Raw genomic sequence first — 25,598 nt, forward strand, 5'->3', positions numbered from 1 at the left:
AAGAGGTAACAATACTGAGCATTTTATATCTTAAAAGTGCTTTAAAATCTTAACTATTGATGGCTGTGAAAACTTGGACAGTGCCTCTTGTACAAAAATGCAAGACAGTGACTGGGGCAAGACTGGATTGTGGTGACAAGTCTGCCACAAGAAAAATGTAGTCTCCGCTATGGCTACAACCCATTAGGCATAGAGAAAATGGAGTTTGTGGCACCCAAAACCAGACCCATGCGATAAAATAATGAGTGATGGTTCCTCTAAAAAGGAAAATTGTTGGCAGAGATCTGACACACTCATCACATGTGTATAGCCAAGCTAAGAAAGCAAGAGAGAGAGGCTGAGCTAGTATAACTAGAGAAGGCAAAGAAACTACATATACATTTCAATTGAACTAGCAACTGAAGAAGACAAAAGACTAAATATACATTTCAAGCAACACCTGTAAAAGGTGCACTGAATAAAGGAAAGATATCCTGTATGTGAAACACATCCTCATATTTCTCAAAATAGGTATCCAAGTCTCAATCATTCAATGTCTGTCTGGAGTTTTGTAAATGGACCATCACCAGTACAAGCTATTGCAAATTTGCCCTACTGTTAAACAAATACCCAGAGATGGGTCTGGTAACCAATGCCTCCCGTTTAGACACTCAAGACCCATCATACTTAATTTCCAAGCTAGACAGTAACTGCAAGAAACACAAGGCTTCACACCTGGACAAATAAAAAAACAGGAGCCAGGCAATTTAACAACTGCAACGTGATGGTCACCCTTGTCCTCCCTGTTTTGTTCGGACTTTAATTGACCAGCCATCAAGGAAAAATGCTTTGAAGCTATACGATTAAAACAGTATAAAAAGTGAGACAAAACTGCCAGCAAAGTGTGCAGTCCAGGAGAGATCAAGAAGCCATCCTGCACCCAGCCCATGAGCGAAAGCTGTGAAACCACACTCTGTGAAAGCTGTGAAGATAAGAACTACTTCTTGCCTGCTTGGGTAAAAATCTCTTGCAGATAAAATAGTACAAGGACTGTAATAGCTCATGTATTGAATATTAAGAAAGAGTCTTTTTCTGTCATTTAGTTTTGTAGCTTTTTGGTAGTTATTAAAGCAAACCTTTCTGCTATTGGTAAACCAAGTGTTGTGTCAATTCTTTCATAGATTTCATAGACATTAGGGCTGGAAGGGACCTCGGAAGATCATCGAGTCCAGCCCCCTGCCCGAAGGGCAGGAAGTCAGCTGGGGTCATAGGATCCCAGCAAGATTAGAATCCAATTTACTCTTGAAGGTGTTCAATGTAGGTGCATACAGATACCAGATCGAAGGCTTTTTTGAAGTGAAGATATATGACATCAATCTCCTCTCCCTTGTCCAGGTGATAGGTCAACTGGTCATAGAAGGAAATGAGATTGGTTAAGCAAGACCTACCCGCAACAAACCCGTGCTGGCTATCCCTTAAAGCACTAGGTTTAAAATCCAGTTTGTAAGTGCAACAACTATCACCACAGCAACCCTGAGGTCAGTAGCTATTTCACAGATCAAGAACCTGAACCAAAAGAGGGCAAAAGTGAAGTGAAACTTAGACCTATGTAGCAACAAACGGTCCTAACTCTTCCAGAGGCCAAAAATATATAAGCAAACAATGTGCAATTAAAACTCCAATCCCAGCAGATTTCTGCAGAGAACAAATTCCCTAAGTGCCCTCCCCCATGCCCCAAAGCTCAGTGAGTGAATGCTTGTGCTAGGCCCTTGCTTCCTGACCCAGATGAGACAGCAAACATCCATCATTGCTGAAAACTTCCTTGTGTTGCTTGTCAGCCACATGAAGTTTCTTTCCCCAGCTCTCTCCCATACCCTACCTTATCCTCCTGTGCTTTGGCTGAATGGCTGTACTGCTAAGTGCACAGTATTTTAATTTTTCAGCAGGTACAAGGTGGGTTTTTTATTATCATCATCATTATTAATATTAATAATAAACTTGGGTGACAGGTTAGCAGTGTGATTTCTCTTCCCTTCTAAGTGACATTGTAAAGCTACTGCTTGCTGCTTTATGTTCTAGATTCAGCATTAAGGGCGCTGACAAATATGAATGCCCCCACTCTAACTCATGGAACTTTATATAAAGCACCATGAGTTTAAAGCACACCCCCCTGACTGAACAGACTTGTCTGTTGGGTGGGGGATGGGAGGGGGGTTAATGAGGGTTAATTTGTCACGTGATTGGCCACCTTTAAAGTGTTCTGCAGCTGTTTACGTGTGTCCCAGCACAATTGTAGAGCACTTCTAGGGGGCTGATCGCACGGCAGATTTAACTTCTGTCTGGGTTCTTTAATGAATCCTTTAACCTATTCATCTAGCTTTTGACTGTAGCCACCTCTTTGCAATTATTATGTTGTCAATTCAACAAGATCAGTGAGTCATGAGTCTCTCTCTACCCTTTACAAGCACAAATACTAAACTTCTTTTAAAACCCAACTCAGTTTATAAGCATCTTCCTAAGATATAGGGTTTTATTTCCTTTTAAAACAGATTAAAACCCTAGATTTTTATTTTTTTTTTTTAAATGTTTCTTTCTTGGGTAAATGATAAAAAATTGATGATCTATAGTTAAAATCAATTCCTTTCAAGAAGCAACTATTCTTTCTAGGTTCCAAAAAAACCTAGTCATATTGTTGGGCCACAAGCCACAATGTCCCCAGCCTGGCTAGGGAAGATGCTCATATAAAGTTATACTTGCCCAGTAAGGGATGGATTAGAAAAGTTCCAGAGAACATGAACTGTTGAACCATGAGCTAGTTTTGAGGGTTGGAGCATACCCACATGGTTCAAAGTTTCAGCAGAAAGCCTGTGAGGTGAATGTTGCAATTCACCTGTATGAGTGTCATGTGCATGAAGGTGTGATTGGATGTCCAAGTGATTGACGGATGTCTGTCAACTGTGTGTATAAAGGGAGCAGGTCTGAGGGATCTGTGTTCCCTGTGTGTGGATGTTGTTCCCTGAGATTTGCCTGTGAAAGTGAGTGAGAGTCCCGGGGGACTAATAACTCATGTCTTGCTGTGCAATTGATGGGTGCATGCCTGGAGGGCCCAGGGGTGGTCAACAGCCAATGTGGCCTAGTACATGTAGGTATCCCATACACACAGTAAGCAGTGGTAGGGAATCAGTGGCTGGCTGAGCTGTGTGAGCGCAGAGTGAGGGTCCGGGAGGACCAAGACCTCTATTGTGATGGCTGGAGGATAAGTCAGGGTTGAGTGGCTGGGGGAGTAGCCAGTCATCTGTCTGTGTGTGGAAGTTGAACATGGCTGGAGGCCCTGGGAGGCCAAAGGCCAGTGTGCTTCAGTGAATGCCCGAGGTGACAGCAAATCGAAGGATGACTGAGCCTCAGTGAGTGAATGCAGAGTGGGTGCAAGCCTGAGAGGCTAATATCCCCTTTGTGTGCTCCTTGTATTGAGGCTGGGAGGTGCAGCCACAGTATCTGCTAGCTGTGAAAGAGCTTGATATTGCTCTCTGGTGCCTTCTCTGGTTTGTATTATTGTTGTTGGTTACACTGGGATTGTACTGTTGTTGATAAAGGGGATTGTATTGAATTGTTGTTAGTATTGTTGATCTTGCTGTTGTTGTTAATATAGTTGTGATTACTCCTCTACCCGGTGTTGGTGTCATTTACTAATTAATGCGCTCATAGCATCAAACTGGGGCCAGGCTGTAGGCCAATAGTCCGATGAGAGATAAGCCACCCACCATTTCTTTCCCTGAGACATACTCTTCAAGGATTAATGCCCCTCATTAGTATGATTAAGAGTTTGCCTCAACAATATACACCTGAATTCCTTTTTGCTATAGTGTCTCCCAAATATTTTAATCATGTAGACAGTGAAGACCAGTAATTCCAAAAAGATCTTTTTGGAAATGCACTGCCATGCACCAATAATAGCTGACCTGATGATTTGTTGCACGTATATGTCACAACCCAAAGGGTGTGATTTTTGTTTTTGTGTGCTTTGGCACTGCTAAATTGTCCCCGCTAAATTATCGCTTCCTTGCACGGTGGAGTTTTCTGCTGCAAAAGAGAACCCCGGTGCAAGGGAGAATTTCCCGCCAATTTGAAGCTTTCTTTGCAGGGTGCATTTCTTTGTTGCAGCACAGAAATGCTCGTTGCAAAGAGTTCCCGCCATTTGTATGCTAATTCGAGTCCCATTATTGGCCAGTTCTAAATTATTCACACGTGGCGGCTAGTGATTGGCTTGCTAGCCGTATAAGAGGCTTGAGTGGTTTCCGCCCAAGTTGGAGGACTCCACGAACAAGGGAGGAGGAGACTTCACGCTGTGTGAAGATCTCTAAGCGCTGCGGATCCTTACGGACCCAGTGCATTTAAAGCAGGCAATAGAGGTCTGATCAACCTCTAGCCTCTCCCCGTCGCCGATAGATTCCTAGACGTACCCCACCCGCGCGCAAAAGAACCGGACCCACGAAGCCTAGCAAACTTCGTGTGAATGAGTGAGCAGAAGAACCCACAGAGCCTAGCAAACTTCGTGTGAGTTTATTCAGAGCTCTTCCGGACGAGTACTTTCTTCGGCTGACACGACGGGCTCGCGTGTTCAGAGCCTTCAGCCGGATTGGGCTAGAGTTCACGAGTCTAGAACTCTTGTCCGCCTCTCTTCTTTCCTGTCTGTAACTGCAACTCAATCAAGTTTTCCTGCCTACACCACTGCCATCTCAGTGTAAGTAAACAATCTTTTAAACTACCGATACGCGTCTGTGCCTAATTCCAGCTCGAAGGCCTTCCCCCTCCGACCCGGCGTGCCCGGGCTGCTGGCCACAGCCCGCGTGCAGCGCGAAAAGGGCTCAGGTCGCTCCCGGCCCGCACAGTATATTGGTTTGAAATCTCTGTGGAATAAAGCTATCCACTTGTGCAGATAGAAAACCAGTAGAGCCACCCATCAGCCAAATAAAATCACTGACAAAAGAGGTCAGATTATATGAATGCTCCTTACAACACTCCCCAAAAGGCACAAACACTCTGGTTCTGAGAACATCAAGGAAGAAACAAGTCCCAGAGATGTGGGCTTTTAGCTGATTGGACATGGCTGGCTTTCTTATAGAAGCAAGAATTAGCAATACTACCAAGTACAATGGGATGTAAGAGGAGATGCAGGCTCTGAGGCAGCTGTATCCTAAAGCACTTAGGTATAATATGCTCACAGCAACACAGCACACTTAGGAAGAGAGCAGCAGCACCTGCATAACCTGAATCCTCCATATGGTTTTCAAAGCAGCTCCAAGCAAAGCCTATTCACCAGTCCAGGCTGGAGGTGCTAAATGTACAGATTTATTTATTTTTAATGTTATGTATTCCAGGCCAAATTAGCCAAATAGAATTCCAAATCCAAGAGTCCAGAACCATAAGTGGCCCTACTACTGGCAAACATCCTCCACCCCCATCTGGAGCTTCAGATGTTTCCAAAACCTTTGGTGGGCATCCTACTTGCAGGTCCAAGCCCCCAAGTTTTGTCCTCAGCTGTAAGGCCCCAGGGGCAAGCCAGGAAGGAGTCTTTCATTTCCATAAAGTGGGCTTAAAACCAAGACTGTCCCACTCTAGCAGCTGCGTAGGAGGTTTACTATACTACACTATACATTACTTTGGCAGGTATTATCCCCATGCCAGGAGAGTGGTCTTCCCCAGGAGCAACTAGGAAGACCACCTTTGTGGTCATGGTGTTTCCCTTGCCAGGCAAGCATAGCTTATGCTTGATCTGAGCCCACAAGAGGCCAAGAAGTGCTTTACTGGAAGAAGCAGTAAGTTACTTTGACCTGGCTCTGCAGCATCTGTACAGATCGGGCACTCCAGCAGGGCTTTTTGGCAATTTTATCTAATAGCTGATAGCTGTGCAGGAGTGCACAGAGTTTAAAGTGCCTTTTTTTTTTTTTTTTAATGTCTGCAAGTAGCCTAAGTGACAGCGAGTCTATGACATCACAGGCATTGGCATCCCAGATTTACCTGTCTTTTTCCTGTGTTGACACGAGATATCTCCCAGACTGAGAACAGGTAACTTAAGAACATGCTTGATGAATGGTTGGAGAAGGTAGCTGGAGGGATACTGCTAAACACCATGATTTAACAAACCTTATGCTATTTAATTCCTGCTCTGCTGTGCTCTGCTCTGCTTCAAAGGGAACACTTCTCTCTCCTGATTTTGGTCTGCCTACAGGAGGTGTACAATAATATTTCCCCTGACTGTTTGAGGCCCCCACGTATAACTCATGAATTCTGATTAATACCATGAAGTTATTAGCTTATTACTATTATGCAAATTGCTGTATCACAAATCCCTTTGTGTTGGTGTGTAACCACCTCTGCAGACAAGGCCTCTGTCATTTCCCAGCATACCAAAAAACAATAGTGGGTACTTGAATCTCAGTGGCTACTGAAATGGGTACAGTTTGGCACCAGGGGCTAGCTGAGGCCTAGGCAAACCAGTTATGCCAGTTTTGTCTGCAAAGGGCTTGGAATTTGTAGTTACTAAAGACTGAACAATGGAAGTTGAGGGGAGGGAACAGCCTAAGAGACATACAGACGTATCTATCTCAGAGACATACAGAAAGGATTGAACAGCAGAGGCAAAGCAATGGCTTTTGTGACAGGGAGAACCCATTTTAGCTGTGAGACCAGACAAGCTCAAAGACAAACCAAGATCTGACTGTTGAACAGGGACAGGTGCTGTAATGTTTGTGAATATCTGATTTCACTAGTATTGTCCAAAAAAGTTAAACCAAACCAGAGCAAAGATGAAAAGTATATGGAAACAAAAATTAAATAAAAACACAACCCCAATCTTCCACAGTTCTCAAGAGACCACAGACCTTTGAAAAGCAGCTTTCAGGATAAACACGGGAACACTGTACTGTACCGCATGTACTGCTGCTGAATGATGCGACTGACCTTCAGTTAATTCTCAGTCAGATAACAGGGGTTTATGCTCTGCTGATATTACCACAGCTCAATACAGGATATGGAACATTTAACATGGGCATATGGAAAAGTAATTAAAATTAGGCAGAAGTGTTTGAATAACTCTGTCAATTTGTTGTAGTAGTTGGAAGTGCAATATACTGTAAAATACTTTGGACTGGAAACTTCAAACCAATATGTAACCAAAACAACACCCTGTAACATTTAATTATAAAGCCCTGACTGCAGGGCCTGAAAACTGTATGGCTCTAACCTAGTGTATTTTGCCTGCAGCATATTGTTTTTTCAGTAAAAAATAGTAAGCTCCTGGAGAAAAAACACACAGTGTCTAACTGTGTCTACTGCTGAGGATTAATAAATAAAGAATAAAACCCAGTTACATGAGATTACGAGCAGGCTCACAAAACACTATGACTGATTCTTCTCTCCAACCAGAGGATTCTCTCAGACTTCAGCAGAGAAACATCTCATTTATACTGGTGCAAGAAAGGAATCAGCTCATTACATTTTCATACTTATTCTAGTGCTGTGCAGTCCCTGGTAATTGTTTTAATTGATTTCACCTATTGTTTTGGCATTGTATTACATGGCTACTCAAGATCAGTGGAGGTGCCTACAGCTGCAGATTTTTACCCTGCCTTGTTTAGTGTTTGGCCTCAAGCAATGGCAGTGGTCAATGCCTAAATGCTTCAAAGGAAAATGAAAAAGCGTTCTGCAGCCATGCAATGCTACAACTTTAAGTGTGATAGCGCCGAACCTTAATTTTTCAAATATTTCTCTTTACTTCAACAAATGACTTACAGGATCAGAGGGCCCACAGAAGTCTCTGAATATTTTTGGAGGATTAGGCTGAATGATCTCTAGTGCTATACAAGGACCCGAGCACAGTTCTGTGACCATCTCCTGGAAGAGGAAAGCAAATTGGAATTGGTTAGTGTATTGCTGAATGTTCTATTTCACCTGAAAACAAACAAGACCAGGGATTTTCAGGAAATATTTCCTCTAGGAAAAACAGATGCAGGAAATGATGACGGTTACCATCACCATCCTCATTTGATGAAATTGATTTACATTTTGTTGCTTAAGTTCACAACAGAGGGATCAAGTTGGATTCCCTTATTCTTTAGGATACCGAATTAGTAGCAGAGGTCAAAATGTTTTTATTCCTTTGTCTTTGGTCTGCTACCATTACTTTTCAACCTGGATTCTGCCATACCAAGCTATAACTCTACCTGCTTCACACTGAATATTATATTTAGGGCTAACCCTGAAGATCATCCAAAATCTTTAGCTGGTACAGAATGCAGTAGGCTACTATCACTGCATCCTGTGGGGAACACATTATGTTGTCTATTTTTGCTTCTGGGTTCTTTCCAAATCAAACTATTGTTTTTAGTTTATAAAGGTGCATCGCATGTCTTAGGTCATTGAAGATTCAAGATAATGTTTGTAGCTGTGAAATTAATGGAAGTGGGGCTCACATCAGGGAGTGAAGTGGAAGCTGGGAATGCCTTAGAGTACCTATACACAGGCTCCTTCATGTTCTAATTAGAATGCTCCAGCATTGCTGCAGCATCATGTGTAATAAGCCCCGACGTATTTTAAGTGTCCTCAAAGCACTTTATGTAAACCTCATTGAACGAGGTTCACATAAAGCATCTCACAGCCATTTTTAAACAGGCAGAGACTTAATACATACTCTGCAGCATTTTAATTAGAGCAGTTGCTCAGTAACCACTCTAATTAACACCCCCCCCCACCACCTTCAAGCACATGTATAGGTAGCTGTCAAGACTTCCTTTCTGCATACATGTTACAACAGCAGCTGAGACCAGCTTCTTGGCACTGTTTCTTTTCACTATGGGTCCTTGACTCTGGAATATACTGTCAGCTAATTGTGCCTTCTGCCAGCCAGTTTAGTGCGACCCACAGCCACTTGTCTTTTGAGGTTAAAAACAAAACCTAAAAAAAACAGGTCCTTTATTTGGAGTCTTCCTTTAACTCAAAAATATTTGGACCTCCATGCCCACTACCTTCAACAAAGGAAATAAAAAAAAAATAAGGTTGTCTTTTTCAGTTCAGGCCATAACAATTCACCAGATTGTCTCAGCAGCAACCACCTCTTTAAATCTCTCTCTGAACTAGGGCCCTTAAAATGTTCCCACGTTGGTATGTACCCACCTGGGCTTCATCTGCACCTCATGTTTAACAGTGCTAGCTTCGCCGCCTTGATCCTTAGATGATCTCTACACCTTGTCACAAAGCTTTCCTTTATTCTTTTACTATTGGAATATCAGAACTTTAATATCACTGTGACAAGTTCATCTGTTCTCCAAGGCTCTTTTTTATTGGATTGAAGAGTGCCAGAATAATGAGACAGTGTGTGAGTTTGGGGAAGTAAGCTTTAAGTGTAGGCATTCTGTCGTTTGTTAATCAGTTTTACAGGTTGTAAGGCCTGGAACTGGAATAAACAAATGAACTGAAACTGATGAAAAAAGAGGAAGAGAGGAGACATCAAAATGAAGTAAGGTAAGGAAGGGGGGACAAGCTAAGCTATTAATCCTGTTACTCAGATACCAGTTCTTTGTAGGTCAGTCCCAGGGGCAAACTGGTAAACAAGGAAGCAAGGAGGGTGGCAAAAGAACATGGACCATGTATATTCTGGGATTTGAGGATTATAATTAAGGCTACAAATGTACAGACAAAGTCAAACACCATTATATAAGGTGACGGTAACTTTCCAATGAACTTCCTTTTGAGATCATGGGTAAAACTTTGCCTTCTGAAAAAATTGAGGGCAGTATTTCACCCTAAAACTGTTATTGTCAGAATGTTCACAGAAGTGACAGGTACAGATCACCTGGAAGAATATAATCTGACCTTGTTCCATGCTCTACAAAGAAAGATTAAAAAAACAGAATTCCAAGAAAAGTCTTGTTAGTGCCATCTACTGGCTCTTAATGACAGGTCAAAGGATAGCACACACTCCCATTAACAAGCAATAAATTGCCATAAAGCTGCTACTAATCTGAAGGATTTGCTCGAATCCTTTCACACAAAATAACTGCTAATAAGGAAAAGTGGAAAAAATGGGCCTGAACTCATAGACTTGTGTCAACTAAATTCGTCCCAGCAGGCAGATAGTTGGTCTTCTTGATCCTCTACTCTATTCAGCCCACATGTACAGTCAGCAATAGCATGTGACAAAGAGTGATGTTATTCCAAACTACATGATTATGTTTGGAAGCAGAAGGCTGACAACCAAATGGTGTTGGTTACAGCATCCATGTTTGGTAGTCATATTGCTGCAAGACAAGCTGTAGTAAACCTAGTGCCTAACGGCAGATCCTGAAGGGTAAGAATGAATTTTAGAGCTTTGCTGGCCTGGGGGGGATTGTGGCCATGCCTCGCAGCTGCCAGGACCCAACTGGGTCCCAGAACTGGTAGGTGTGCTGACAGGACACAGTGTCCACAGTTGTGGGACTCTGGATCCTGACAGCTGCAGGATGCTGCCAGGATGCAGAAACAGCAGCTACTGGGGCAGAGAGTCCCTTTAGTTGCAGGACTCCCAACCCTGGCTGAGCATGGTGCACCCCTGTGGTAGACAGCTAGGGCTGTGTGAAGCGTTGGGTGCCGATTGGATTCAGAGGACATTCAACCCAATTTGGTGGCCGAATCTCCAAATCCAAATTGAATCAGGAGACCAATTAAAAGGTCCAAATTGATTCGAAGCTCGCTGAATCGATTCAGAAAAGATTTGGAGAGCTTCGATGATTTGGGCAGTCCCCGCCCACTGCAGCAGGAGCTGGAGCCGGACTTGGAACTGGTAAGTAGGGGCAGGAGAGGTGGGGCTGGAGGAGGGGACCATGGGTGGACCCCTGCCAGACCCCATCCCCTGCCTGCTCCCCCAGCCCCTCCTGGTGGGGGGGTGATCTGTGCTGCCCCCCACTGCATGGGGGGGCTCTGCACAAGCCCTCCCCCCACCTCACCAGCTCCTGCAGCGACCTCGGGGCTTCTGGGGGCTTGTGGAAGAGCCCCCCATATGGCAGGGGGCAGTGGGGATTGCCCCCCCTGCATCGGGCAGGAACCGGTTTTGGGGTTTTTTTCTTAAAGGGCCAGAGCTGGAGCAGGCAGGGCAGCTGGGGCGGCGGGGGTTCGGCGGGCGGCGGTGAGCCCCAGGGTTTCTTCAGGTTTTTTTTTTTCTTAAAGGGCCGGAGCTGGCTTGTGCAGGGCACTCATGAGGGGGCTGGGGGAGCAGGAGGGGAGGGGTGGTTCAGGGGCTCATGCAGAGCCTCCCATGCAGCATGGGGCAGTGGGGATCACCCCCCACCCAGTAGCACCCAGTGAGTCCGGACTTTTATTTCGAAGTGTCAGGAGCTGGAGTGGGTGGGGCAGCCATTGCAGGGCTGGGAGAGTGAGCAGTGGATGGGCCTGTGTGATTCGGCCGAATCGATTCAGGACAGTGATTCGAATCGCCAAACTGAATCAATGTCCCCCAAATCAGCCGAATCCGAAGTGAATACTAGCCACTTCGTACAGGCCTATTGGCAGCCCCATCAGCTGATGGGGCTCCCAGCTGCAGGGAAGGCTCTACTACATGTGCAAATGAAAGCTCGATGGCAACCAGTTATGAAGTTAGTACACATTTTTGTGGTCTAACTTCATAGCTGGTTGGAGCTTTTATGGAGTGATAGCTACTTTGCACATAGTTAAATGTGTGATACCTGTAATGTGTAGAGGGGGGCTGACAATCTCTCTCTACCACTGGCCCAAGTGCATTTTCCAAATGTCTTGCCATCATGACTAACTTCTCCTTAACTCTGCTTCATAACATACCTGACATATAAAGTCAGTTCCTAAGAACCCCAGCCCCAAACCTGATCTCATACCTGATCTGAAAAATAACCTTCATTTTCATTGCCTCAACATTTTACATTCAATCTCCCCCTCTTTGTTAACTCTCAGACTGAACTGTGCAAAACAGCCTGGGTTACTATTTGTCTGAAATTACTACATCAGATGAAAAAGCAGTTACAGTTTGATAAGATACCTGTAGGCAGGGAAAATTCCAGAGGGGGCACAGTGATCTGGTGGCACCCCACTTTTGGACCACACTGGGGGTGGGGAAGAAAAGATGTGTTCTTGCCCTACTCCAGCTACAGGATGCAGGGAGCATCTGTGCTGGGTTCTGTCAGACATAGAAGCAATGGTGCTGGGTGGGTCTCTGTTCCCTGCTCAACTCGCTCTCCTCTGATATCCCCAGCTGTCTCAACCCAACTTCCCACTATGCTGTCTCAATCCAACTTCCCTCTTTTTTAAATCCTGGATCTACACATCTTGTATTAAAATACCAGGCCAGATGTTCCCACATCTGAGTTCTGTGACACACAATCACCCTGTCATCAGGTCCTCCCTTGGCTTGTTGTTTGAAGTACTGGGCTCTGAGAGGAGACCTCCTAGAGCTCTCCATTCTCTTCTGAATGTCCAGAGAGGTCACCCTGAGGTATGTTTACATGTTTGTAAAGTCCTATTGAAATAAGTGGGACTGTACCAGAAATCAAAGTCAACACAGCCACATCTACCTGGAGAATTAGTACTTTAATATGTCTCTAAAAATTGGGGTAAGTTACATACTTCACAGGGTGGCTATGAAGTTTAATTCTTTAGTTTAGTTTAATGACTCTCAACCAGGGTGCCAAGGCACCCTGGGGTGCCATGACATTTTTTCAAAGGTGCTGCAGGAAGTGTGAGGAGATAACAAGATAAGAGCACACAGGTTCAGACTCTCCCTGCCTGGCTGCTCTCCTGTCCCCACTGCCTGGCCTCTCTGCAAAGAAGTAGGCACTACAATAACTAAATTCATTCTGTGCCACTGCTCAATGGATTGCATTGGCATTGCAAGGCATTACAATATACACAAACACCCAACCCTGCCGAGCTTACAATGCATACTTGACATTCCAAGATTTCTCTGAGGCTCACCGAAGTAAGATCAAAAGACTTAAAAGTTAACCACCCAACTACCATTAAAAAAATCCATTCACATGCAAGCCAGTTTCAAGAGTTTCAGCAAAAAATATAAAAACAAGACATTACTGTACAAACAAGATAGTTTTACCAAAAACAAAATAGCTCAGCTCTGTTTTTTCTAATCTGTGCTTCAGACATACCTTGGCAAAATACCCTCCTCTCCAAGACTACTCATGCAGAATTTCAGATGGACTGATTCATTCTGAACAAAGTTGAGGGATGGTCAAAATTGGATTCCTGATGGAAATCTATCCCTGTTTGGAGAGATGGCTCTCTCCATTAACTATCTTGTATATTTAATGGGTTCTTTTCTAGTTAACACTTACAGTGTATTCAGCAACAACACCTTTGTAAATCTCATAGAACTCTTCCACAGTGGCACGCTCCAAGTTGAACTGCATAAAGAAAAGAATGAAAATCTTAGCCCATCTGTCTTGGGGGGGAAGGGAGAATGGGACTGGAAGATGAGGAAGGGCACTTAAAAATAACCAACCCCTCACTCCACAAAAGCCTCCATAATCATTTAACATACTCCCTAAAGTTTTGGGGTGTCTTCCTTATAAGGATGGCTTTGGATGACTGAGTCTGTAGCAAAGTGTTTGCAAGCAGGTAGTTGGTGATACAAGAGGCAGAATAGGTCCTAGCTCATGCTTCCAACAACTAAAAAGGAGCAAATACATTTTGTCCCTGAAGTTGGCAGATGACTCTCTAAGGCCTCATTTAGGTAGTAACTTACCCCACCTCATTTTGGGACCCTCAAACACTCTGCACTGGCTTTTAAACTGAGGGAAGCAAAATCTGTTTGCAGAAATATTTTATGGACCAAGCATATATTTGGGAAAGATTTTGAACAAGCTTTTGGGCACAACATGCAACAGATACAACCTAAGCTAAAAACTTTTGCTGTTGTTTAACCCATTAGTTAAATGAGAATGGCCATTTCAAAAAAAGAAAAATAACAGTAAGCCTGTGGAGCACAGAGAAGTTAACAGAAGTAGGTTGTTTTGTGAGAACTTACCTAACATCTCTCTCAAGTATACAGTTGGTCCGGTAAACAGTATTACCAAACAAAACTTGCTTCTCATACAATTCCTGGAGCAGCAGGGATACACCACCACCCCTAAACTGAAAGCAGTGCAACCACATTCAAAGAGCCATGTAGGTAGGCTAACTAGTAGACCTGTGAGAAGCGGCTAGTATTTGTTTTGAATTTGGCCGATTTGGGGGACAATGATTCGAATCACTGTCCCGAATCGATTCAGCCAAATCCAATTCAGAGATTCGGCTTCTGCCGATCGGCCGAATCTCCAAATCAGACAAGCCACATCCCCTGCCCTCTCTCCCAGCCCTAGCAACGGCTACCCCGCCCAGACCCCAGCTCCCTGCTCTTAAAAAAAGCCCTGAACTCATCGGCTTCTGCCAGGCAGGGAGGCAATCCCCACTGCCCCTCCACTGCATGGGGGTCTTTACAGCTTTCTGCAGGGAAGGGAAGGTGCAGACTACAGGCCCAACTCTGAGTACAAGCCAGAGATACTCATTTAAATGGGAGAAGACTTTTCCATCCTATCTCTTGAAGTTTCCTACCTTATCTGCTTGGCAGTGTATCTGTCTATCTGAACATAGCTTCTCTCAACCTAGATCACTAAAGCCTCTCCACATACCTGGAAAGCAGTTATTCACATCAGCTGTTTCTAGCTGCTTAGTCACAGCTTGGAGGTACTCAGGCCCTTCATTAACCCTCTCCAGGCTGCTGCTGTGATGTGTAATGGGGGGGATATTCTCCTGTCTCCCATCTCTAATATGACAGCCCATATTCCCAGTTTTGCAAGCTGTGTTTGCCACTCTCTTTATAAAATCACCATGCAGCACTGCACTGGACATGCAAAATGCACAAAAGCATGCCTACCATCTGCAAAGCTGAGATCTCAAATCCTTCATCAAGGATGGCTTTTATAATCTTTCCAGGGAGCCCTGTGTACACGCAGAGAGAAAAAACCCACACTTAATAATGAATTAACTTTACATAACATAGGTACAGCGGTTACTTACTAAAGCTCTGTGTTTCCCTGCCAAAACACAGCATTTGTGTTATGTTTGGGGCTGAAATGTTGAGCAGAGGACAGTTCATAAACCTGATCTTTTAAAAACTGTGCTCTACCCTGGGAAGGAGCTATCTACCTCAACTTCCATTCAGTTGTTAGAATAACATTGTTCATACATCTCTGCAAAAATGTATTGGTAAACTCCTTGTTTTGCTGAAATCAACAAGGAGAAAACAGGAGATACAAAAGCTGAGGCTTACTGAGCACAAAAAAATCAAACCCAAAATGCTAAAAATACAGGTCTTCTGCTGTGCTTCTATTCAAGGTGAAACATTTCTCTTCACAGACATGAGGTGAAATCACAGACTTGCTACAGCCTGACAAAACTATTAATTTCAATAAGGCAGGGATTTTATTACTGGTCATTACATACATTATCTGTTTTCCAGCGTGGAAGAGTTTTTAGCACTGTATAGAATGAACTTGATGGATAAGAGAATAACTGAGTAATATTCAGATTCCTGTGCACTAAGTCTTAAGTGTACAGGGCCTAGTGATTTATGCAGTATAGCAACACTGACCTTTGCATCATGTTAAAGTGTTGGTGGTAGCATCAGATAAATTTGGAAGGATAGAGGTTTTCCCCCCCACTTGATTTACATGTGACAAAGAACAGCACAAACAACCCAGGTTTCCTTGCATAATCGTCACATTAGGGTCAACAGAAATTATTTTAGAAAGATTTCTGTGGTTGTGAGCTCTCCAAAAATCTTCAAAACATATTGCTTATTATTGTAATTGAGAGGAAAATGAGGTTTTAACATCTGGCCATAGCAGTTATTTGGGCTTTTGGATATAAGCAAAACAGAAATTTGGTATGTAGAATGATTTTTGTCTCGCAACACTCCTTTAATGTTGGCCAACTATATCCCTATTTTGTCAATGAGGAAGATTCATAGAGGTAAAGTGACCTCATAAAGTTTGCATAGGAAATCTACGGCAGAATCAGAAAGAGAACCCAGATCTCTGAAGCATGCCTGCCTTACTACTCCATTTACTTATATGCCCCCCTGTAATCTAGTATCTGAACAACTAGTGATCTGTAATGAGCATATCCTCTGGGCTTCAGCTATGAGGTAAAGGAGGACTATGATCTCCATTTTACAGCTGGGGAAGCCGTGCATTAAAAATCAGTGGCTCACATATACAGACTCATGACCACTCCCCTGATCCATCACCTGACACCCCACCACCCCTGTGGTCCTCTGGCCAGATGTATTGTAGAGATATCTAAGTTAGCTCTGCACATGCTAGGTCCAGAACAGAAGCAGAATGGCTACCTTTGTGCAGCACTGTCCCTGGGCTAATTAGCTCTGCTGAGAGGCAGACTAATTAGCCTGCACAAAGGTAGCTCTGCTGCTTCCTGTTTGGGTAGTAATATGAACTAAGCAGCCCAAAGTCTCAGCACAATGCTGCCTGGCACCCCGGGAACACTGTAGGAGGGTCAGTCCAACCACGTCAGCTCTTTAGGCTACCAATTAAGAACCACTGCACTACGCAACTTGACCAAGGTCAATCAGGGCAGGGATTTATTACCTCTTCTTCATCCAACATTTTGCATGTACAAGGCAGCCTCAGAAGTGGAGAGTTATTCCATCCCATAAACCTCTACAACCTGCAGGCAGTAGGAGCCAGTGAAGAGAAAAGGTAGGAGCAAAGAAATGGGAATAAATTTCTTGATCTTTGACCAGCCTAAGCTGCTTGTGATGAGACAGTTGCTGTTTCTCTGGTGGCTACAAACCTTGGCTTTAAACTTCATCAGTGCAGAAGGGTCAGACACCCAATCAGCTGGCTGGCGCACACTACATTTGATTAAAATATTCCTTGCGCATCTGGCCTCTCGGTAAAATTGATCTGCTCTCCACTGAACTTTAATCCTCACCAACGGTAAATGCGGCTAGTAAAAAAAAATCTATGTAATTGTAAAAAGAATGTAGTTGGTCCAATAAGATATCACTCCAAAAAAGCCTTGCCTCTTGCACTCAGTGCTAAAACATTTAAGAAAACAGGCCCAACAATATTCATTTCACCATAGCACTTCTATAGCAGAGGAGCTCTGAGCACTTTGCAAGCAGATAACAAGGATTGCTATGCTTTTCTAAAAGGGAAATTATCTGTGCTTCACAGAGGTAGGAGTTGAGGCCCTGGGAGAGTAAGTGATTTGCCCATGGTCTGATAATCAAATCATTAGCAGAGATTGGCCTAGAACCCTAGGGCACCTATACACAAGCAGCGAGGCTGCTCTGATGTGCTGTAGTTACAGCGTGTTGGGGCAGATTCAGTTAACTGAGTCTGCTGGAGCATGGTTCGATGAGTTTAGTAAAAGCGTGCCAGCCACCATTTTTCAGTGTGGGGATGCTGATATACGAGATGCTTTGGTCACTTCAATTGGAGCGGCTCTACGAGCATTTGTAGAAACTCTGGGTGCTTTAGAGTGGCACTCCCCGACTCCTGGGGCATTTGTATAAATGCCTCCAGAGTCCAGGCTTCCACTTGCCTACTCTGACCAGACAACAAACAAACAAATGGTACCCTCCAGCAAGACTAGCTAAAAGCCAAGGTTAGGCAGAGGGTGAGGAGGGAGTTGCTTTGGGTTTCAGCCAATCGTAGTCCTGGCAAAGATCATGTGCTCTGGGGAGGGTAAGGTGAGGGGAAAAGGTGCTAATTTGATAAAATGTATTTCAGCAGTTTACAGCAACCTTTTTTTTCTTTTCAAGTTTACCATTTTAATCCTTAACATCCAGATCAACAGCAAAGTGAGGTACTTTTTAAGGACCCTCATAAAGAGAAAGTGCATCTTTAAAATGTGATTACAGGAAGCCAAACAAAGCTGCAGATTAGGCACTAGTTAAGATTAATTCTCAGTGACAACATACAAAAGAAATCACAGGCATTGCTAAATACAACCAGAGGAATTGTATACTAATCCTAACAAATATGCATAACAAATAACCTTCAGCATAAAAACTGAAAAGGAAAGCTTTACGTCTCCAAGACAGCATTGGGTTACCAGGCACTAAAAACTGGACAGATAATCTTGCAGCACATTTTAATCAAGTGAAAAGATGAGGTGCTAGATCTCATGGAAAGCAGCAGGTTTCAACTATTTTCTGCCTTGTGATAAACAAACATTATTAAATCATATGTAATAGTAGAGCAGTAAAGAGTAGGAAAGATATTGAGCAGGATAAAATGTTATAAATACAACACAGTTTTATGGGAGCCCATGGTTAATTGTCACTCCCCAGATCTACTAATCAGTAGCCCAGTTCTGGACAGGCATGATTAAAGATACAAAGCTCCCTTTACTTCCTCTTTTTTGTGTGTCCTCCCAGTTAATGGCTTCTATGTGAAAAGTTACTTAGATTAGGTGGAAGATTGTTTCATCAGTCAGAAAGCTGTCTGTCCTAATTGCCTCCTTTGTACTTTCTCAACTTAGTGCTGTGCCATTAGTTAAAAGGCACAGCTTGGAATAGGAAAACAGTAATGGGAGCAGAAATGGTTTCTGCTTAGGAACATAAGAACTACTATATTGAATCACACCGATGGTCTGTCTAGACATTTAATATCCAGAAGCAGACAGCTTGAGAAGTTTCAAGTAAAACTGACCAGAGGACAACTCCGTTCTGCAGCAACTTTTGAGGTTTCAGAGTTGGCTTTTGTTTCACACTTGAGATGAAATAAAACCCTTTCAAATATTTTCATGAAAACAGAATTGTGTTGGCAAGTGAGATGGGACAGGTGTAGGCAGGCAAGGGTATAAGTGTCAGTGTCTAGCTCTTTATTTTCTGGTGAAGACAATGGGCCTGAGATACTGAAGCCTCAGGTTTGAGTCCTTGCTCTGCCTGATGCAGAACAAAGTTCATCCCAGTTATTCTAAACTGGAAAGAACAGGCACTAGCCTGGGTCTCCCAAAAGCAATACGCCTATAACAAAACAGACTATATCAGTAAAAAATGTTCTGACTGGCTCTGTGTTTCAGAGTAACATAGAAGAAACCCTCAGGTCAAGAGCTAGGAGAGAACTTTCTTATAGAAGACCTTTCTTTCTAACTCATTCCAGTCATAGTCAGCTTATCCCCTGAAGAAACAGGCTTTCAACTTCTTCCAAACTTCAATTTTGCTTCTTAAATCTTTCTTATGTAACTTGGAATACTCATATAAATATACGTTGTGTTCATTCCTGAGCTCTTGGCCTCACTGATAATCTCTGGCCATGAATCCCATAGGCTAACTGAGTACTGCCTGAAACGTATTTCTGTTGCCATAGTGTCTTGGAGCCCAGGCCATGAATCAGAACCCCAATCTGGTAGGCTTCATACAAGCAGGGAATCAACAGACAGTCCATGCTCAAAGAATTCACAATTTAAGTGCAAGACAAAAGACAATGGACAGACACAAAATAGAAACAGGTGAGAGAGTGAGACAAGGAAACAAAGACGATACTGGTCAGTATGACAGGGATTAGTCCCACTAGTGTCCTACACACTGCTAAGTTCTTGGTGGACACCTTTAAGGAAGACTGAGTAATGGTGAGGTAACTGCAGATGTTTATAGAAAGTTTTCCCTCATGCAAGATTATAAGAAGAAAGCATTTGCTCAGAAATCTAATAAATGGATGATAAAAGCAGTGATTATGGTTAACTGGAGGTGGTAATCAAGATCTGTATGCCAAAACTAGCACTGAATAGAAAAAATAGGCACAGACCCCAGAAGGCCTCAAAAATGGAGACAAACAGCTTGAGTATGATGTGATAAAGAAGGGGGAGCCAGTGGCAGGATGTGAAAAGAAGGGCAGCAGATAAAGTGACAGATGAAGATAAAGTTCTTTGCTGTAAGTACCCTATGTGCCTGTGAGTAGGACATGACTGCATGTCAAGACAAAAATAAGTAATGTTGCAGGACTCAGACACAAAGAGAGGAAAGCCTGGAAGAGAATTTGAGCTGGATGGAGGATGGATGGGAAAGGCCATATCTTAGAGATTGTGTCCAGGTTATGGGCCTGAGTGACAGGCAGGATGAACTCAGAGGGGAAAGATGATAAGTTTTAGTCATTATCCACTTCCACTAATGTTTGTACTGCCACAAGATACGTCAGAGAGACAGGCTTATCCACCCTGAAAGTCAGACAGCTTTTCCTAATGTCTAACCCTAATCTTCTTTGATGCAAATTATTTCTTTCCCTACCCAACGTGGACACGGAGAATAACAACAAACTTTTCTTTAAGACTTTTACATACTGGACACTAATATCCTCCTTAGCTAAAAAAACCCCTGTTGTTTCAGTCTTTTTTCATATCATGCTTTCTTTACTTTTCATCATTCTTATAGCTCTCCTCTTCCTACTCTCCAATCTGTCCACATTTTTGCTAAAGCAGAGTGCCCAAAACTTCACCGAGTATTCCAGCTGAGGCCTCACCAGTACGCACTAGAATTAAATGCTGTAACTGTGTGTCTTACATATGGTAGTCCTGATAATGCATCCCAGTATGACGTTTGCCTTTTTTGCAACAGCATCACAATATTCACTCATAGTCAGTGCCCAGATCCCTTTTTTTCTGTAGAACTGTTGCCTAGCCAGTTAGTTCCCCATTTTATATTTGGGCATCTGACTTCTCCTTTCTCAGTGTAATACTTTGAACTTTTTAAAATTTCATCATGGCAATACCAAATCATCAAGTTATAATATAGAAACGTTGATGATCAGCTAAAATTAATCCAATGTATTTCTAATTGACCTGCTTGTAACACCTACTTATCATTAATGCAAAATATACTGAGGGCATTAAATTTTTTGTACTCTGAATCCAGACAGCAACTTTTTCCTTGGATGTTGTGCAGGCCGCCTCCCGATCCCATCCATGTTGCCATGTGCGAGCCGGGAGCGATATGCAGACCCGTCTTTGCGCACGCGGGCTGTGGCCAGCAGCCTGGGCACGCGGGGTCAGAGGAGACCGTGCGGCGGCAAGGCACACACGGGCTAGAATTAGTCACAGAGGCGTAGTGGTTGATTCAAAGATTATTTATTTACACCCAAGATGGTCGCGGCGTAGGCTGGACAGTTTCCAGGTTCAGCTCCGCTTAAATCCTTGTTGGAGGACTACGACAAATCCGGTTCTTGGGCCCCGGAGTTGTTAAGGCTCCGCGGGTTCGGCAATTTCTTTCCCACGAAGTTGTCGAAGCTCCGTGGGTTTGGTTCGGCTCTCTGGCCCCGGAGTTGTTAAAGCTCCGTGGGTTCGGATCTTGAGTATATAGGATAGGGATATGTCTAGGATTGCGCTCGGTGACGGGGAGAGGCCAGAGGCTGTTTAGACCTCTGTTGCCTTCTTAAGAAACGCGTTGGGTCCATAAGGATCCTCAGCGCTTAGAGATCTTCACACAGCGTGAAGATCTCCTCCTCATGGTCTCCAACTTTTTCTCCAACTTGGGTGGAAACCACCCAAGCTCTTTATACGGCTAGCAAGCCAATTGCCAGCCACCACGTGTGCATAATTTAGAATCGGCCAATAGTGGGGCACAAATTAGAATACAAATGGCGGGAACTCCTTTGCACCGTGCATTCCTGAGATGCAAAAGAAATGCACCATGCAAAGAAAGCTACAAATTGGCGGGGAAAATTTCCGGTGGACTAGAGATTTTCTCTGTAGCAGAGAACTCCACCATGCAAAGAAGCTGCAATTTAGTGGGAACATAATTTAGCAGTGCCGAAGCACACACAAACAAAAACTCACAACTTTCGGTTGTGACAGATGTGAGAGAAAATTTCTATAAAAGTCCATTCATCCAGTTCTGAATTATTTGACCTTTTAAAAAAATACTACCAACATGTGCCTATTTAAGAAACATGCTCTCACTTTGAAAGCTCAAAACAGACCTTTTAAACTTGGCATGCACCCAGTCTTAAATGAGAAAGGCATGCTTTGCCTTCTTTAAAAGAAACCTGTGATGCACTCCTTATTACTGGTACAGATAGATGCTTGTTTCCCTGAATGGTGACAAGCATGCCCCTTCCTAATTGCACCTTCACTTTCTTTTCACTCACTTTCAACTCACTAAAAAAGAAGGGCAGGGGGGCTGGAATTATTAGGATACAAATGTAATCTGGACATTTTTACACTGGTGACCTCCAAAAAGCAAACAGTTCCATAGCTCAAGAGGGATAACTGCACATTTGCTGGCTGCCCAGTATATGGTCTCTTGTTTTGAAATAGTATTTAAACAGATAAAGTGTTCCTTTCTCCTCCTCTTCCTCCAAACCCTCCCTCCTTCTAAACACACACTTTGTCTGTGACCCCTCACTATGCTGCTTAAGTAGCTTCTGTTTCCACATGTTCTTGAAACCAAATTGTTGTTCCCTATAGCTTTCCTAAGTTTGATTTGTTTTTTGGAGGAGGGAATTACTCAAATAAAATAAAATAAGGCTCACCCTTTCTGTTTAAACCTCTGCATCTCTTAAGTGAAGGTAATATTGATACCCACTTCATTGTAAGGATGAGGAAATGTTCAAATGTTAGAGAAACCAAATATGCTCCATTTTTTTCCCCCCCAGCAAAATCATCTCCTCAGCCGAATAAAAACATCACAGTCTCCAAGGCTGCTTCTCGGTCTTTTTGTCTCAGATCAAGTGAAGAATCCCACTGCAATACATTCACACCAAGGACTGGGATTAAAGTTATTGAGGGGCTCCAAACAAAGAATATGCTGCATTCTTTTTTTAAACAGCTCATATTTTAACACAAGTGCAGGAAAGTCCTGACAGCCCTGGAGAGCAGGGGAGCTACCATGCTCTTGGGAAAGCTTGCCACCCCCAGAGATTTTCTTTTGCAATCCCAGTTACCCCAGGTGCAACGATCTTTTAACCACAACCCGGCATTTCTGGTTTTAAAAGCTCTGGAGTGAAATCCTGCCCCCAATGAAGTCCATGACAAGACTGATTCAATTTAGCCAGGGTTTGACTCTAGCAGAGTCAGAATTTCACCCCCAGTGCCTTGCTAACTACTTTGCTCTCAGAGACAGCCCTTGGGTAATTCCATTTTTTAAACAATTTACATAGTCAAATAAAAGTGCACACCCAACTTTTAACCCCAGCTTTTGGGCCTTTGTTTTCTTGTCCATTTTTATCTTATTTTCTTGTCCATTTTTAAGGCATTAAGTGAAAAATATGGTGCCATGAGATTCTAAGACATCAGGAAATTCCAAATTTCAGTTCCTACAGCAAATACAACTAGGCTACATTTTACAAATGCATGAAGGGGCAAAGTTAAGCCTATAGAGAGCAATAGATAAGACATTACTTATATGTACAAAGGGCAGCGCTATTGTTGCCCTGAGACCCTGAACTTTGTGATCAACAGTTGTGGTGCATTTAAAAATCGCAGCCAGTTGTATTACTTTCCCCTGCCCCCAAACCCTGCCTCCTCTTCAGAACAGAAATGTTGAGGAATCTTGAGTTTCACTACTCCTACTGGCTTGGATGTAGCTGTTACAGCTTGATTGCAAAGGTCTCCTTCAAATTCAAGATCAAGGTACTACAAAGATAACACTGTTAGTTATGTGGTATTTTTTTTCTACTTTTTCAACTGTTCCCTTCTCCCTAATTTTTATCCATTTGCCCCTCAAATCTTTTAGACTTCAAGACCTTCAAAGGAAGGACAATCTTTCTTGAATTAACAACCGAGTGGTACATCACTATAACTACAAAACAGCAATGAATAAACACAAGCTTACTGTGATCAAATTCACAGTGATGAACCTGCAAGTTAAATGGCCATGCATTTTTATCCAAGTCTATATCTGGATCATTATAAAATAGCTCTCACTTAACCAATACTTTCAGAATTTGATCCCAATTGTCCTGACCTTTTCTGAAACTGATTAATGTTCCTTGCAGGGACTACCACTCTAGTTTACAAAACTCCCTGATAGAGCCCTGTACAGATTACAGTTTACACCCACCACCCCAGGGACAGAGATTAAGTGTTTTCAGTGTTATAATTTCTTCTTGCTTGTTAGCCCGGACTCTAGCTGTCATATTGCATCTGATTAACTGCCCTTTGACTACAGAAGACACTGCATGCATGCATTTAGGTTAGCTTGGCTTTCTGAACTTTAAATTTGTAATTTTCTAGTGAATTTCAGTGCAGGTGAAACTACTGGACAGCCTTAGAAAATGAATGCATCTCTTTCATACTTGCCAGTGTGGGACACTCTTTGCCAGTGTGGGACAGAACGAATGACTCTTTCTACATGTATCTCCTGCCAACATGCCTCAAGCCAGATCTACGGGAACTCCCCAGCCTGCATGGGCACTAGAGAGGAGATAGCCTCTGAAGTGCTTTAATCCCTTCCAGATGAAAGGTTTTCCACGTGATGCACAAAGTAGACATGAGGCATGGGAAAGTGCTGGCAAGATGGGCAGCATACAAAGGTGGGAATCTGTCACTGCCTTAGGAAAGAAACAAGGCTGAGCATTTAAGGAACCAGGTTATCTTTGTAACACTGAGGAAAAAGATGGTCTGGCCACTCAAACCTGAAATTAAGGGAGATAAAATGCTGGCACCAGGAAGTGATTTTCCATTTAAGAAATTTAAGAAAACCAAAGATATTTCGTGGCTTTAATGCAGCTGTTGTCAACTCTGTCAGGACCACATCAATACCTCACACAATGCAGGAGAACTCTTAAATCCAGGCGTGGAGTCACAGTGTAGACAAAATGAGGGGCATGTGGGCACAACACTTTAAAGCAGGTTAAATGCTTTTGCACCGCTTTAGTGGTGTTGGTGTTTGCATGCATCGGAAGTGTACTGCGCAGTAATTCCAGCCGCTGTAGCAAATTTGGCAGAGTAATGTATATTAAATGACTTGGGGCACTGCAAACTAAAACTCTTCTGAGGAGTTCTAATTTGCTGCCCCGTGGAGCAAAGCACCGGGCTTCACGTAGCTTAGGGGCTCTGCAGAAAGCCCATGCAGGCAGCCTGGCAGCAGCCGAGAGCCTGCCTGCCTGGCAGTGGAGCCTGCCTGCATTTTCCCTGGAGCCTGCCTGCCTGAGCTGTGTGGGGACCTGGTGCTTCCCTCTGCGGCTGCGGTGCCCCCCAGGACGACTTGAGCCGGGTGCCTGCAGGCAGGTGTTGCCGGGGGGGAGAGGGACCGCTGCCATGGTGGGAAACACCAGCCCCCCCCCAGGGACCGCTCCACCCACTGGCAGCTCGTCCTCCCATCCCCTCCACCAGAGAGGCAGGTAAGTGCATGGGCATGTGCATGACACAGTGGTTTACTTTGCCCTAAATTGAAGTGGTGTTTTTAAAAACCCACCAGTTCAATTTAGGGCCCCCATTTCGTCTACACACGCCCACATACGGCACTTGTGCTTTCAGTCCCTAGCCTCCAAGCAAACAGGGAGAAGTATATGGCTCTCTTCTACTTTTCAAACAGTGCCCCAACCACCCAATCAATTGGTTCAGGAACTGTGCTTCCTAGCTACTGTCCTCCTTGGCTGAAA

General features: G+C 43.6%; 1 protein-coding gene across 5 annotated transcripts in view; it reads right to left on the bottom strand.

Annotated features, from left to right (window-relative positions):
• NME7 (NME/NM23 family member 7) overlaps positions 1–25,598 on the bottom strand; it is a 159,664-nt gene that overhangs the window by 45,475 nt on the left and 88,591 nt on the right. For 4 of the 5 annotated variants that reach the window (XM_006029448.2, XM_025210906.1, XM_025210907.1 and 1 more), the window contains exons 8-10: positions 14,906–14,970; positions 13,326–13,394; positions 7,771–7,872 (exon numbers count right to left, since the gene is read on the bottom strand). In XM_006029448.2, coding sequence (XP_006029510.1) covers positions 7,771–7,872; positions 13,326–13,394; positions 14,906–14,970 — 236 coding nt within the window. The remainder of the gene's footprint in view (positions 1–7,770; positions 7,873–13,325; positions 13,395–14,905; positions 14,971–25,598) is intronic. The other variant, XM_025210909.1, reaches the window with a different exon arrangement.

Source organism: Alligator sinensis, unplaced genomic scaffold, assembly GCF_000455745.1.
Source record: "Alligator sinensis unplaced genomic scaffold, ASM45574v1 scaffold327_1, whole genome shotgun sequence".
In the NCBI taxonomy this organism is placed as follows: Eukaryota; Metazoa; Chordata; order Crocodylia; family Alligatoridae; genus Alligator; species Alligator sinensis.